This window comes from Erinaceus europaeus, chromosome 15 (assembly GCF_950295315.1).
Source record: "Erinaceus europaeus chromosome 15, mEriEur2.1, whole genome shotgun sequence".
Taxonomy (NCBI): domain Eukaryota; kingdom Metazoa; phylum Chordata; class Mammalia; order Eulipotyphla; family Erinaceidae; genus Erinaceus; species Erinaceus europaeus.
The window spans coordinates 61824089-61839665 of record NC_080176.1 but is presented as its reverse complement, the minus strand read 5'-3'; the positions used below and the strand labels follow the sequence as shown (position 1 = coordinate 61839665).

At 41.4% G+C, this 15577-nt stretch overlaps 1 protein-coding gene across 2 annotated transcripts in view; it reads right to left on the bottom strand.

Moving 5' to 3' along the window:
• KATNAL2 (katanin catalytic subunit A1 like 2) overlaps nucleotides 1–11598 on the bottom strand; it is a 94890-nt gene extending 83292 nt beyond the window's left edge. For both annotated transcript variants that reach the window (XM_060173829.1, XM_060173830.1), the window contains exon 1: nucleotides 11515–11598. In XM_060173829.1, the coding sequence (XP_060029812.1) occupies nucleotides 11515–11565 (51 nt within the window). In that variant the 5' untranslated portion in view covers nucleotides 11566–11598. The remainder of the gene's footprint in view (nucleotides 1–11514) is intronic.
• Between the last annotated feature and the right edge of the window lie 3979 nt (nucleotides 11599–15577).

Here is a 15577-nt window from a genome sequence, read left to right as displayed (position 1 = left end):
ACATGTACCAGAGAAATGTCTGGTTCTTTCTCTCTCTCCTATTTTTCTCATTAATTAATAAATAAAATCTTTTTTAAAAAAGTCATCAGGACTATGATTATATAACTATAAATACCTAAAAGTCATTGAATTGTATACTTTAAATGGATGAGTTGCATGATCTATAAGTCTGCTGTAAAGTGTTAGAAAAACACACACACTGAAGTAGAGAAAAAAATCAAAACAAATAAGCTTTTTTTTTTTTCTTTGCTCTGATATATTCAGTAAACGGCATGGCTGAAAATGGGGGAGGATCAAGCAATTTTGAAATTACTCAGAATAGGAGTCACTCTTCATCACCCACATCACCCACCCCCACCTCCACCTACCTACGCCCACCCACCATGGAGGAGGCTGGTCTTGTATTGAGCAGTGAACTTGCTCTACTTAATCGTCTATGACAGCCTTGCTGTTTCAATGTGACTACAGAATATACTGACAGGAAATGTAAACAAACACTAAATCATCCCAGCAGACATTCTTCTTAATCCTTTATCTTTTATATATTATCACAGTTTATAATGCACATAAGTTGCAAGAACCACTTTATGTATCATCACTTCTTCCACATTTCCCCTGACGTCGCCACTCTCCGCGTGTGCACAAATGCGTGCTTATGTACACACACACACACACACACACACACACACACAGGCAAAGGAATCTAGGAACATTGTCTACTGTCCATTAGCAGGAACTTGAGCTTCATAGTTACCATAACAGAACTTGAACTGGAATATTTGTCAGAATTATTTGCTTCATTGTTTTTTGGTTGGTTTTGTTTGTTTGTTTGTTTTCTGTTCTTTTTTAATTGTCACCAAGGTTTATCGCTGGCCCTCAGTGCCAGTACTACAAATCCATCACTCCAGGCAGACCTTTATTCCTTTTTCTTTCTTTCTTTTCTTTTTTTTTCTTTTTTAAGTTTATTTATTTATTCATGAGAAATGATAGGAGAGAGATAAAGAACCAGACATCACTCTGGTACATGTGCTGCCGAGGATTGAACTTGGGACCTCATGCTTAAGCGTCCAAAGCCTTATCCACTGCACCACCTCCTGGACCACTTTTCTTTTTTCTTTTTTTATATTTATCTATTTATTTTCCCTTTTGTTGCTCTTTTTGTTTTTATTGTTATTGTAGTTATTATTGATGTTGTTATTGATGTTGTTGTTGGATAGGACAGAGAGAAATGGAGAGAGGAGGGGAAGACAGTGAGGGGGAGAGAAAGACAGACACTTGCAGACCTGCTTCACCTTACGCCAGTCCTTGTGCCTTTTTTTTTTTTTTTTAATTAAATAGAACAGAGAGAAAGTGAGAGGGGAAGAGGAGGTAGAGAGGGAGAAAGAAAGACCAGCTTTAGGCCTGCTTCACCACTCAGGAAGCACCCTTGGAGGTGGGGAGCAGGGGCTTGAACCAGGGTCCTTACACATGATGGTGTGTGTACTCAACCAGTGGTGACCACCCAGTCCCCTTCATTGGTCTTTAAAACAGTGAACTACTGACCTAGTGAACTTATGGTAGATCAGGATGACCAGGAAATCAAAGCTCTATCTTTGGGACAGAGGAACCTCAGATCCTAAGCTTATCGATGCTGATCTTATGCTTCACAGTATATTGACAGGTTTAGGCAAAGTTTTATTTATACTGGAAAAGTGGTAGTTCTCCCAATGTCACACAAGAATATTTCCAGTCTACGATTTTTTTTTGGCTGAGGAGTTGGGGGGGGTCTGTGGGTGGGTTTCTTATAATAAAAATTAGGGATATCTATGACAGATGGACTGAGATGGGTGATTGAGAATTCTGTCTGATGTGGCTAGGTGGTAGCACACTTGGTTGAGCGTACATTATCATGTGCAAGGACCCAGGTTCAAGCCCCTGTCACCCTACAGAGAGGAAGCTTCACACATGGTGATGAAGTGCTGCAGGTCTCTCTCCCTCTCTCTCTTTTGCTTTCATCTCAGTCTATCATTGTCTCTATCCAATTAATGAATAAGTAAAATATATGTAAAGAGAATTCTGATAATGAAACTGCTTCAAAAGAAACTTTTTTTTTTCCTCCAGGGTTATTGCTGGGCAAGCGCATGGTGCCTGCACTACAAATCCTCTGCTCCTGGAAACCTTTCCCCCCACACCCGCTTTGTTGCCCTTGTTGTTGTTATGTTGTCATTATTATTGTTGTTGGCATTGCTGTTGTTGTTGTTAGATAGGACAGAGAGAAATCGAGAGAGGTGGGGAGACGGAGAGGAAGAGAGAAAGACAGACACTTGCATACCTGCTTCACCGCCCATGAAGTGACCCCCCCTGCAGGTGGGGAGTGGGGTGGGGGGTTGAACCGGGATCTTTCCACAGGTCCTTGCGCTTTGCACCATGTGCCCAAAAGAAACTTTTTATCATGAAACAGCCTATACTTCAGATCTCCGGTCCTCAAAATTATGTGATATTTTTTTCTCTGAGAAAATACTAGTGGAAACTTGGACTTTGTTGACAATAGAAAAGCCTATTCACATACCTACTGGTGAATACTGAAAATGGAGTATTATTTGAAATATAGAATGAAGCCTTGTAAGTTGGTTAATTTAAAGGGTAAGGTTTGTCAGGCCTTTGACATGTTTCTACTCATGTAAGTCAAATAAACATTAAATAAATAAATAAATAAATAAATAAATAAATAAACTAAGAGGAGGCCACCAACAAATGGTCAATTTAAACTGTGAAAGATGGCACATTCTTGCAATGGACACAATTAGATGCTCAATTAATTTCTGTCTACCAAACAAAAGAGGTCCAGAAGTAAACATTTAACTGAAGTGTCTCATTTTTCTCTGCTTCAATAAACTGGCTGTTCTTCCTCCATTTCCTGTGTGGGCTATTGTGTAACAAAAGTGCCTCCATTATCAGATTCAAAATTGAATCCTATAATGCTCTAGCCTGAGGAAAAGGAAGCCTTGGATATCATTTTTAGTTTTAAGCCCAGAAGATATTTAGGAAATGTTACTGTATATACACCAAATGCAACATTAGTGCTTTTAATTTCTTTTTTATGAGTGCAGTAGAGATTAATTTGCATAAGCTTTCTGTAATAAGATCCAAATTTTGCACTAAGCTTTCCATCTCAAAAACGAACAGTTAAAAGAGATACATTTCTTCTTTCAAATGCTTTTATTGTGGTTTTATTTTACAGTCTCTGAGCCTAATATTCACTTAAAAGACTGAATATAGATGCATATATACGCATACACGCATAGGTTCTAATTTTCTTATTATTTGCTTCCTGATAGCCTCCTGTTTGTTTGTAACAGAAAACTTTTTAAGTTTCAAATGCTTCACACATAACCTGATGAAGTGTTGGAACTGTCAGAGGAGATCCACAAAAGGTGCAGTTTATTAAAAAAATTTAAACCAAAGCTATTAACGTACTATTGGTTTACACCATTATGAAATTTCAAGAGTACAGAGTCACATCTTTACATGTATATAAGAAAGACTTCAAGTTCCAGTGCTGTCACAATATCAAAATGATCCCTTCTATCTATTCTTTTTTCTAATTGCCACCAGGGTTACTGCATGATGAGTTTACTACTCCCAGTGGCCATTTTTTCCTTTTATTTGATAGGAAAGAAAGAAATTGAGAGGGGAGAGGGAGAAAGGGAGATACCTGCAGCACAGTTTCACTGCTTAGGAAGCTTTCCTCCCTGCAGGTTGGGACTGGGGACTTGAATTTGGATCCTTGCACATGGTGAAATGTGCACTTACTCAATATGCAACCATGGTTCTGGCTTCCTCTCTGTCTATTCTTATCACAAACTCAGTGCTCCCTGAAGAGGACCCTTTTAAAAAGATTTAGTATGTATTCACTTTATTTGTTTTATGAGATACCATCACAGAGTGTGTGTGTGTGTGTGTGTGTGTGTGTGTGTGTGTGTGTGAGAGAGAGAGAGAGAGACAGAGACAGAGATTAAGAGAGAGAGAGAGAGAGAGGGAGAGATCGGCCAGAGCACACATAACTCAGTGCTGAGGAGCTTGTTTGGGGCTTTAAGCATGCAAGTCCTGCCTCTTACATACAGAGCTGCTTCCCTAATCACAGAGAATCTTCATTAAAGTATGAACTGCTTATAGAATGAAGACTTCAGAGAATTATAAAGACTAGAGATTTACAGAGATTTTCAAAACATGCCATTGTTAGAAGAAGAAAAAAAAAGCTAGATCATGAAAGCACGATGCCTTTTCTTTAACAGAAAACAAAAAACCTCATAATCACATAGCCTGCTTTGTTACTGTAACAGAACAGTGCCATGGAATGAGGTGGAATTTATCTCCTAATGTATACAAGATGATATCCACATATTAACTCAATTAAATGGTTTTATTTAACTGCACTAAACCAGTATTCACTACTTCCTGTTCATGTGGGGATAGAGAATTAGGTGAAACTTTGAGGAAGCCATCAGACACTGAAGAAGGGAGATCTTCAGAACAATGAGCAGAACAAGTTAGTGTCACTGAATACAAGGGTCAATGAAGTACTCTAGCTCAAGGAAGACAGAGCTGGGTGGGAACCATGGATGTGATCACCACAAGGAGGCAGTGAGGGGCCAGATCCAAGTTCTACTGCAGCAGGTGTCAAAGCAGAAAGGGGCCTAATATCTCCAGCAGACAGTGGAGGGAGAAAGGAGATAAGTCAGAAGGAGATGTATGAATATTGGATGATCTTACCTGTAAGTGAAGCAGAAGAAGAAGGAGGAGGAGAAGGAGGAGAAGGAGGAGAAGGAGGAGGAGAAGGAGAAGGAGGAAGAGGAGGAGAAGGAGGAGAAAGAAAGGCAAAATACAAGGTGAAACTTGGACTGGGCAGAGTTATGTGGACATTGGGGACCCAATACACCATGATGAAGTGGACCCAAGTTGGTGGTGGTAGTGGTGTGCAGGCAACTAACATGGAAAGATAAGAAACTGTGCCCACGGGAAAACAACTCTTTTGTAAATCATTATTTCCCTAATAAGACCATTAAAAAATTTAAAAAATAATAAAATAAAAGGAAGTCTCTAACAATGTGAAAGGCAGACAAAAGTAAGCAAGTTGCTGATGTGAGGTATAAAAGTTGTTGAAAACTGAATCAGGTCTTTAAAGATGTGGTCCAGGAGATGGCGCAGTGGATAAAGCGTCTGACTCTCAAGCATGAGGTCCTGAGTTCAATTCCCGGCAGCACATGTACCAGAGTGATGTCTGGTTCTTTCTCTCTCTTCTCCTATCTTTCTCATTAATAAATAAATAAAAAAAATTTTTTAAGTCTTCAAAGATGACAAAAGATAGAATTACAAGAAATCTAACTCAAACAAGTTAAATGCACTGCAAAAAGATGTGTTTGGAAATATGAAGCAGTGGCTGGTAGGTTGGTAAAGATAGAAGTGAGCAAAAACCCGGGGGGCTGGCAGAGTCCCGATGCTGAGAGATACTGGTAAAGGACAAACTGATGGGCCAGAACCTGGAGTGTCTGAGCAGTGTTAGAGAAAAGCATTCTCTGAAAACCAATCATTTGTTTATTAAATAAATAACTAATACAAAGGCAAAAAAGAGGAAGAGATAGAATTTTTTTCAAAAAATGAGCAGATATATATTTGCTAGAGTTTGCAGTGAGTACCCCCTAACACTTCCTCTCCACTATTCCAAGCTTTGGGTCCATGATTGCTCAACAATTTGTTTGGCTTCGTATGTTAACTCTCTTTTCAGTCACCAGGTTCCAGATGCCATCAGGATGCCGGCCAGGCTTCCCTGGATTGACGACCCCACCATTGTGTCCTGGAGCTCAGCTTCCCCAGAGACCCACCCTACTAGGGAAAGAGAGAGGCAGACTGGGAGTATGGACCGACCAGTCAACGCCCATGTTCAGCGGGGAAGCAATTACAGAAGCCAGACCTTCCACCTTCTGCAACCCACAATGACCCTGGGTCCATGCTCCCAGAGGGATGGAGAATGGGAAAGCTATCAGGGGAGGGGGTGGGTTATGGAGATTGGGTGGTGGGAATTGTGTGGAGTTGTACCCCTCCTACCTTATGGTTTTGTTAATTAATCCTTTCTTAAATAAAAAATAAAAAGAAAGAAACCTAAAAAAAAAAAAGAAAAGGGAAAAATTGGGTGAAGCTTGCATAGGATGAAGTGTATTGCAGCAAATCAAAGGACTCTGGGGAGGAGGACGCTGGGTATCTAGTGCATGATGGTGAAGAGAGACTTAGGCTGGGGGGGGAAAAAGAGTTCTAGGGTAAATATATATTATCATCCCCAAAAAATGAACTAGAAACCTATCTTACAAGTTCAGGTCCCGGAACAGGAAGACAGAGGACCTAGTGGGGGTTGTATTGTTGTGTGGAAAAATGAGAAATGTTATGCATGTACAAACTATTGTATTTACTGTCCACTGTAAAACATTAATCTCCCAATAAATAAATAAGAAACCTATCTTACACTGATCACAAAATGAACTTGAATTAAGGACATAAAGGTTATAACATGAAATTGCGTGCCCTGTATAAAGCACTGGGCTAAAGAACATGAGGTAGGAAGTTTGACCACTGGCTTCAGTTGTGCATCAGGGATGCTCTGCTCCTATCTTTCTCGCTAATAAAGAAATGCACATTCCCAACATCAAACCTGTACACACACAATTTGTAGGAGAAAGCACACGGAAAACTTCCTTTATCCTAAGACAATTTTCATTTATAAAATAGAGAGAGAAGAGAGAGAGAGAAATATTTTCTATGGGATGGGGTATAGTAGCCCTCTGGAAAAAGTGGAAATTTCTGGTGTACAAGATATGACCTGTTCAGCTAAGTCCCCAATCATGTGAAAACTTCTTTTTTAAAAAAATATTTTTTATATTTATTTTTATTTATTTATTCCCTTTTGTTGTCCTTATTGTTTTATTGTTGTAGTTATTATTGTTGTCATTGTTGTTGGATAGGACAGAGAGAAATGGAGAGGGGAGGGGGAAGACAGAGAGAGGGAAAGAAAGATAGACACCTGCAGACCTGTTTCACCGCTTGTGAAGCAACACCCCTGCAGGTGGGGAGCCAGGGCTTGAACCAGGATCCTTATGCGGGTCCTTGTGCTTAGCGCCACCTGCTGCTTAACCCGCTGCACTACAGCCCGACTCCCGTGAAAACTTCTTAATATAGGTCTTGACAATGCATTTTTGTGGCTATTACTCCAATGCAAGGCCAAAAAAGATAATCTTACTCCAGCTAGACAGCAGATTGGAAAAGACATCTCCAACAGAAGGAAGAATGCAAGAAAAAAAAAAAAAAGGAAAAATGGCAGAGGACTTCTCTGACATGCGGGCCTTAGGGTGTTCCCAAACCTAATCCTAATCCCTATACTTCTTCTTCTAGCGTTTGCCCTTCTTCCGTAGCCAGTTAACAGCGTCAGGTTGAGCCTGATGTAAAGTTTCGAGACCTCCTTTGAATCTGGAGAGGTGGCAGTCGTTGACTATGTAGGTCATAGTCTGTCTGTAGCCACAGGGGCAGTTCGGGTTGTCTCTGGTTTATAGCGGCGCACCGGCCATGGACTATAATCCCCTCACACAAATCCTCTTCAACTCCTAGTTGGCAAAACCTAGCCTGAGGGCAGTGAGTGACAACACTAGGTGTGACAGTTGCCCAAGGAAATGTTAATTAGGGCTGGGTGTGACTTTGTGCAGCTCTGAGGCTAAATTGGAGAGTCCTTTGACCTTGGATGCCTAGAGGAACAAGCCAGGGACCTGGGCCAGTTAACTGAGCCAGTCAGCAGTCACGCTGATAACTGTGTGGCCAATGGACTGCAAGAAGGCAAAATCAGGCTGGGGAGACAGCATAATGGTAATATAAATGACCTTCATGCCTGAGGCTCCAAGATCCTAGGTTCAATCCCCAGAACCACCATAAACCAGAGTTGCGCAGTGCTGGAGAAGGGGAAAGGGAAGGGGGGAGGGGAGGAGAAAGGGAAAGGGACTGGGATGGCGAAAGAGAAAAGAGAAAGAGAGAAAGGTGAAATCCAAGAGTGAGACCTGGAAAAACAGCTTGTTTTAAGTGATCCATGTACGTGCAGCCCAGATAGGGGCAGACCCCACCATAATGGAGGAAGTTTAAGTCCTGTGATTTAAACTTGTCCTCTTTCCCCACTTTCTGCTTCTCTGTCTCTTAACTATATACATCATCCACGAATGTAAAGTCCCAGGGTTAACTAAATTAATTAATCAACTTTTTAAAAGTTAGAAATCATTGCGGCTACAGACAGACTATGACCCACATAGTCAACGACTGCCACCTCTCCAGATTCAAAAGAGGTCTCGAAACTTTACATCAGGCTCAACCTGATGCTGTTAACTGGCTATGGAAGAACGGCAAATGCTAGAAGAAGAAGAAATCATTCCACCCATTTTGTTGAATAATCGATTGATTTTCTGTCCTTTATGTATAATATCCTCTAAGACATTAGATATTATCTGTTGTAAATGACATCCAATTAAAATTACTTGTCAAGACAAAAAATAAGGAGTTGAAGCAAGGCATTTATTCTTTTGCAAAAGGGCATGCCGCCAACAGTGGCAGTCAGGCAGCAGCACCCCTCAGCCTTCTCCCATCTTTTATACCTGACACAGAACTATCTCCTCCACCCCTGGGCTGGGCTTCAGAGCTCAGAATCTCCCCGTTGCCTAAATAAGGAAAGAGGGGAAAGAGTCTGAGGGTCTCTGCTGGAGGATTAGCAAGCACTGCAAGGAGCTGACCTAAAGAATACAAAACTATTGGTTATAGGTAGTCATAGATAACAATTTATAAAAAGAGTTTTTGTACTAAACAGTTGTTCTCTTCATGTTCCTTTGAAGAGAAGACCTAACCATCTCTCACACATCACATGGGCTTGGTAGTTGTGATGAGGTTAGGCCTGTGCTTTATGAAAAGTCAGCCCTTGGGAGTCAGGCTATAGCACAGCGGGTTAAGCGCAGGTGGCGCAAAGCACAAGGACCCGGTTCGAGCCCCGGCTCCCCACCTGCAGGGGAGTCGCTTCACAGGTGGTGAAGCAGGTCTGCAGGTGTCTATCTTTCTCTCCTCCTCTCTGTCTTCCCCTCCTCTCTCCATTTCTCTCTGTCCTATCCAACAATGACAACAACAATAATAACTACAACAAGGGCAACAAAGGAAATAAATAAATAAAATAAATATTTTTTAAAAAACATGTTTAAAAAAAAAAAAGAGGGGCCAGGTGGTGGTGCACCTGGCTAAGCACATGTGTTACAGTGTGCAAGGACCTAGGTTCGAGCCCCCGGTCCCCACCTGCATGGGGAAAGCTTTGCAAGTAGTGAAGCAGTGCCTGCAGGTGTCTCTCTGTTTCTCTCCCTTCCTCTCGATTTCTGACAGTCTCTATCCAATCAATAAATAAAGATTAAAATTTAAAAAAACTTAAAAAAAAAAAAAAGAAAAGTCAGCCCTAAGTTAGGTTCTGATACAGGGAGCCCGGGATCATATTCAAATGAGTAGGAAGCACACCCCGCACATTGGAGAGAAACAGAGAGTGCTTGGAAGGTAGAGTCAGCTGAAAATCAGTGGGGTTTTCTCCTCTTTTTATTGTAAGCTGTGTCTTGTGCCTTAGTTTTTTTAGGTGGAAGACAGTAAAACAGTGGTTCAAAACCCTGGCTACACATAGGAATCAATTGTATGTCGAGCCTGTGAAAGTATGAGCATATAGGATCCACCCCAAACCTATAAATCAGACTCTAAAGAAAGGTTGAGATATTAGTACTCTTTACATGTTAGTTTTCTTTATCTTTCTTTGGCCCATAATCCATTTTGTTGTATTTGTTGCTGGAAATGCATTGCTCTGAATGGACTTTTTCTTTTTTGAATTCAGACAGAACAGAAGGAGAGGGGGACAGGGTGGCCCACCTGGTTAAGTGCTGGTATCACCATGTGCAAGGACCTGGGCTGCAGTCCCTGCTCCCCACCTGCGGGGGGGGGGGACACTTTACTAGTGGTGAAGCGATGCTCTTGTGGTAATAATTCATCACTGATACTTAATAACTAATAAAATGGTTATGATATTAATAAGACTCTAATAATGCTTCAAACTTAACAAACCAACTGTCATCAAACCATCATTTTAAACCCTCCATTGGCTCATGGATGAAGCAATGTCTGCAGGTGTCTTTCTCTCTCTCTATCTCCCCTTCCCTCTCAAGTTTTTCTCTGTCCTGTCAAATAAAAAATTTTTTTAAAGGAGAGGGAAAATGATCATCATGAGCGGTGGATTCCTAGTGCTGGCACCAAACTTCAGCAACAACACTGGTGGGGGGGGGGAGAAAAGAAAGATATCATAGCTCCAAAATTTCCCCAGTGTGGTGAGGTTGGGATCAGATGACAAAGCAGTTACACTGTCCAGGTCAGCTGTTTTGGTGTAACACACACACACACACACACACACACACACACACACTTTTTTTCCCGTATAATAAGCTCTTGTGGAAAGCTCTGCTGGCCAAAGGAAAACACTGGATGTATTCATGATCTGGAAGGTTCATGGAGGATTTGTACATATACACAGTTCAGTTATTTTTATTTCATACAGAGGAACTGAATGCCAAAAGGGGAATTCAATGTCTAAAGTCTCTAGGCCTCCCTAGAGGTGAATGAGGATCATGTTATTCTACATGCAGGGTGCTGATTTTTAACCTTTCTGCAACTTCATTTTAAAAGTTCCCATATTACTTATCAAGAATAAGGCTGTCTTCACAAGGAGCTAACATACGGGTTATACAAAATGACTTTCATGCCTCAGGTGCCCAGGGCCCTGGTTCAATCTCAGACACCACCATAAGATATGAGCAGTGCTCTTGTGGTAAGAATTCATCACTGGGGAGTCGGGCGGTAATGCAGTGAGTTAAGCGCACATAGCGTGAAGCGCAAGGACCGGCGGAAGGATCCCGGTTCGAGCCCCCAGCTCCCCACCTGCAGGGGAGTCGCTTCACAAGCGGTGAAGCACGTCTGCAGGCGTCTAGCTTTCTCTCCCCTCTCTGTCTTTCCTTCCTCTCTCCATTTCTTTCTGTCCTATCCAACAACGATGACAACAACAACAGCAATAATAAATACAACAATAAAAAACAACAAGGGCAACAAAAGGGAAAATAAATAAATATAAAAAATAAAAATAATTCATCATCACTGGTACTTAATAATTAATAAAAATTTATGTTAATAAGAATATCTAATTATGCCTCAAACTTAACATAGTAACTGTCATCAAATCATCATTTTAAACCCTCCATCGGCCCAGATTCACCCTCCTCACATCAGGCCCTCCAGCCCAGGCTCTGAATTTTACTAGCAGAGCCTGACAGGCCTCAAGGCACTGGGCACTCCCATAGCTTGCTTTGTCGCCATAGCAACGTGGGACAGTCATAGGGGCCAGAAGCAACCGGAGTTTCTGACACAGTTCTTTGTACATGATTTCCTTACCGCTTCCCGCGCCTGGTGGGTAATTTTGAGGGTCTGGTAAGAAAGCTCCATCGCAAACTATGTTAGGGTCCCAGAGAAAGAAGGAAAGGACAGTCAGTGGGCTCTCCAGTGCACCCCCACCCACCCCAGAAACCCGATGCCCGTCCTTTCAGGATTGGCCAGAGCCTACGAGGGTCAGCCAATTGCTGGCCAGGCCTGGATTCCTTCATCTGTCAATCAATGCCGAAATTCCAGGAAGTGACCAATGAAGATAAACGTAGGAGTTGACAGCCTAGGTGCTCCTGGGGGTAGCGAATGTTTTAGTTCTGTTAATTCTGCCCTGGAAAGCTCAAACGCCCTCATAGCATTTGTCCTTGATTTCGAAAGTTTGGTTTAGACCTTTGTGGCACCCCCGGACATATGTCCTTAAAAGGGTGCTTTGCCATCCTCTCTCTTCCCCTATTTTACTTCACTTCTCAATTAGGTAAAAGGTTTAGAAGGATCTTCCTATGTTAATTTGAAATACTCAGTACTCAATGTGGTTAGACTTGGAAAAATGTGCTGTGGACTTTGGCAATCAGGGGCTTTCAGGGATGAAAACTGTATATCAAACTTTTCCTGTTCCTGCACCTTGCCTCCTGAGTGATCTAATTTCAGAAGACAAGCAGCATGATTATAGATTTTCTTCTGTTTCATGTTCTTCATGTATTAGCTACTTTCTGTTTTCAGAGCTGTGAATCCTATTCTAAACGGCCCCTCCTCTTTCACCTTCAGCCTTGCTTTCCGTTCAGATTTAGGAAAAAGGGGGGGGGATTGGGTGGTAGCGCATTGGGTTAAGCGCAGGTGACACAAATCCAAGGACCGGTGTAAAGATCCAGGTTCAAGCCCCGGCTCCCCACCTGCAGGGTGTCTTTCTCTCCCCCTCTCTGTCTTTCCCTCCACTATCCATTTCTCTCTGTCCTATCCAACAAAGATGACAACAATAATAATAATTACAACAATAAAACAGGGGCAATAAAAGGGAATAAATATAAAAAAATTATTTAAAAAATATATATGCATTATCCATGTTTTATTTTTAAAAGTTCTTAATTTATTGTTGTATGTGGTCCAAGAGGTGGCTCAGTGACAAAGCTATGAACTCTCAAGCATGACGCCCCGAGTTCAATCCCCGGCAGCACATGTGCCAGAGTGATGTCTGGTTCTTTCTCTCTCCACCTATCTTTCTCATAAATAAATAAAATATTTTTAAAAAATTATTGTTAGGGTGGGGGTATAGCATAATGGTTATGCAAAGAGACTTTCATGCCTGAGACTCGAAAGTCCCAGGTTCAATCCCCCACACCACCATAAGCCAGAGCTGAGCAGTGCTCTGGTAAAAAAAAAAAAAAAAAAATTGTTGTATTGAGTCACCTTTCTTATATTCACTGCAAAAGTCCTGAGAAGTTACAGTGAAGTAAAGGGGTTTGGAGGTGAACAGGGCAAGAAGTGGTGAGGTGAGCAGGGCAAGAAGACTGCCCACCTCACCAGCCTAAAGACCCAATTTTGAGACCTCTACTATCAATGAGAGCACCTGCAGAGGGAAGCTTCAAGCGATGCTTCAGTGTCTGTCCCTTTTTCTCTGTCTCCCACCCTCTATTTAAGAAAAATGGTGGCAGTCCTCAGTGGAGTCATGCCATCAGGAGCCCCAGTAATAACCCTGGTGGCTAAATAACAAAGGAACTGGGAGCTAGCTCACCCCTCTGGAGAGCCTTTCTTAGATGGATTCAAACCTAGACACCACATGGAAGCATAATTAAAACTCTGGGGGACATTCCAGAATGTTGTGCCTTACTTTTTTTTTTTAACCAAAGCACTGCTCAACTCTGGTTTATGGTGCTACAGGGGATTGAACCTGGGACTTTGGAGCCTCAGGCATGAGAGTCTCTTTGCATAACCATTATGTTATCTACCCCTGCCCTGTGCCTTACTTTCTGACTCTACTCCTGCTCTCCATATTTTAAAAAATAATAATAATAAAGGGCCAAGTGGTGGTGCGTCTGGTGAGCGCACGTGTTACAGTGCACAAGGATCCGGTTTCGAGCCCCCTGTCCCCATCTGCAGGGATAAAGTTTCACGAGCGGTGAAGCAAGCAGGGCTGCAGGTATCTCTCTGTCTCTCCCTCCATCTTCCCCTAGTCTTTGGATTTCTGGCTGTCTATCCAATAAATAAAGATAATAAAAAAAATTTTAAGTAATAATAAAGTTTACAACTCAATACCTAAGTCTCTGGGACTATATTTCTAATACTCAAACACTGTAGCTAGCTAACATCAAAAGTGTTCCTATATGTAAGTGAACAAATTTTGCATAACAAATAGAAATGATCAAAACAATGAGGCAACCTGCATGGTGGGAAGACAGCATAGTGATTATGCAAAAGACTTCCCTGCCTGAGACTCCCAGGCTCCAGGGTAAACCTCTGACATCATCATAAGCCAGAGCTGAGTTTATGATGATGAAAAAAACAATTTTTTTCCCTCCAGGGTTATCACTGGGGTTTGCTGACACTATGAATCCACTGCTCCTCGGGGTCATTTTTTTCCTTTTTTTTTAATTGAATAGGACAGAGAAAAATTGAGAGGAGTGGGGAAGGTAGAGAGGGAAAGAGAAAGACACCTGCAGACCTGCTTTACTTCTTGTGAAGGTGGGTAGCAGGGGCTCAAACAGAACCGTTGCATGGGTCCTTGCACTGAGCACTACATATGTTTAACCAGGTGCACCACCACCTGGCTCCCTAAAACAAATCTTAAAAAAAGAAAAATTTAAAAATCATCTATCAGATAAGGAGCTATTGGCCCCATTATGCTAGGAACTTTTACAACTCAATTAAACAATAGTTATAATGACTGGGTGTTCTAACATTGGTTACAATGTGAAAGGACCAGGGTACAAGCCACAGGCCCTCTACTGTAAATGGGAAAGCTTTACAATCAGTGAAGCAGTACTGAAGGAGTCTCTATCTCTCATATGTCTTGATTTCCCTGTCTGTATCTAATTAATAAATAAATTAAATATTTGAAAAGCCATATATGGGAAGTAACATATTGGTTAAATGGTTATGCAAATAGATTTTCATGACTGACATGACAGTCCTATAGCATCAATGCCAATGCCACCATAAACCAGAGCTGAGCAGTGTTCTGGTTACACCATAAATAATAAATAAATAAATAAAAATCCCATTATAAATGGAGGTAAGTTAAATGGAAAGAAGACAGCAGCAGATACATGGAAAATTGGTCAACATCGTTACTCAACAGGGTATTGAAATTCATTTAAAAAATTTTTAATATTTATTTATTCCCTTTTGTTGCCCTTGTTTTATTGTTGTAGTTAGTATTGTTGTTGTTAATGTCATCATTGTTGGGTAGGACAGAGAGAAATGGAGAGAGGAGGGGAAAACAGAGAGGGGGGAAAGAAAGACACCTGCAGACCTGCTTCACCACTTGTAAAGTGACTCCCCTGTAGGTGGGGAGCTGGGGGATCAAGCTGGGATCCTTAAGCCAGGCCCTTGTGCTTTGCGCCATGTGCGCTTAACCTGCAGGGTATTGCAATTCAAAACCATAGTGAAATAGGATCTCATGTCCTTAAGAATGATTATTATTAAGAAAGAACGAAAGAGAGAGAGAGAAAGAGAGAAAGGAAGAAATGGGGGTGGATCACTGTGGCAGAGGGGGAGGCTTTAGCCTCTCTTAACATCAACTGACCTCTGGAAAGTCATGAAGTTGTCAGCCTTACAAAATGATTGATTAAATTATAGTCTGTGCTAGTCTAAAACATGCATAAGTACAGAATATCAAGATATGTTTATTATACTAGATGTTCCCCAACACACATGAACTTGAAAAAAGAAAAAAAGCAAGCAAATTGTTTCTGAGACTTGTGAAAACTATGGTGGTTATCTTTGGGAGGTGGGAGGATGGGAACACAAATGACTGGGGGTGGGTGTAATACGTAACTATACCCTGTAATCGTAAAATCCTGTAACCTAATTTTTAATAAAAAACATATACACATTTAAAAAGTCAGCACTCAACATTCTT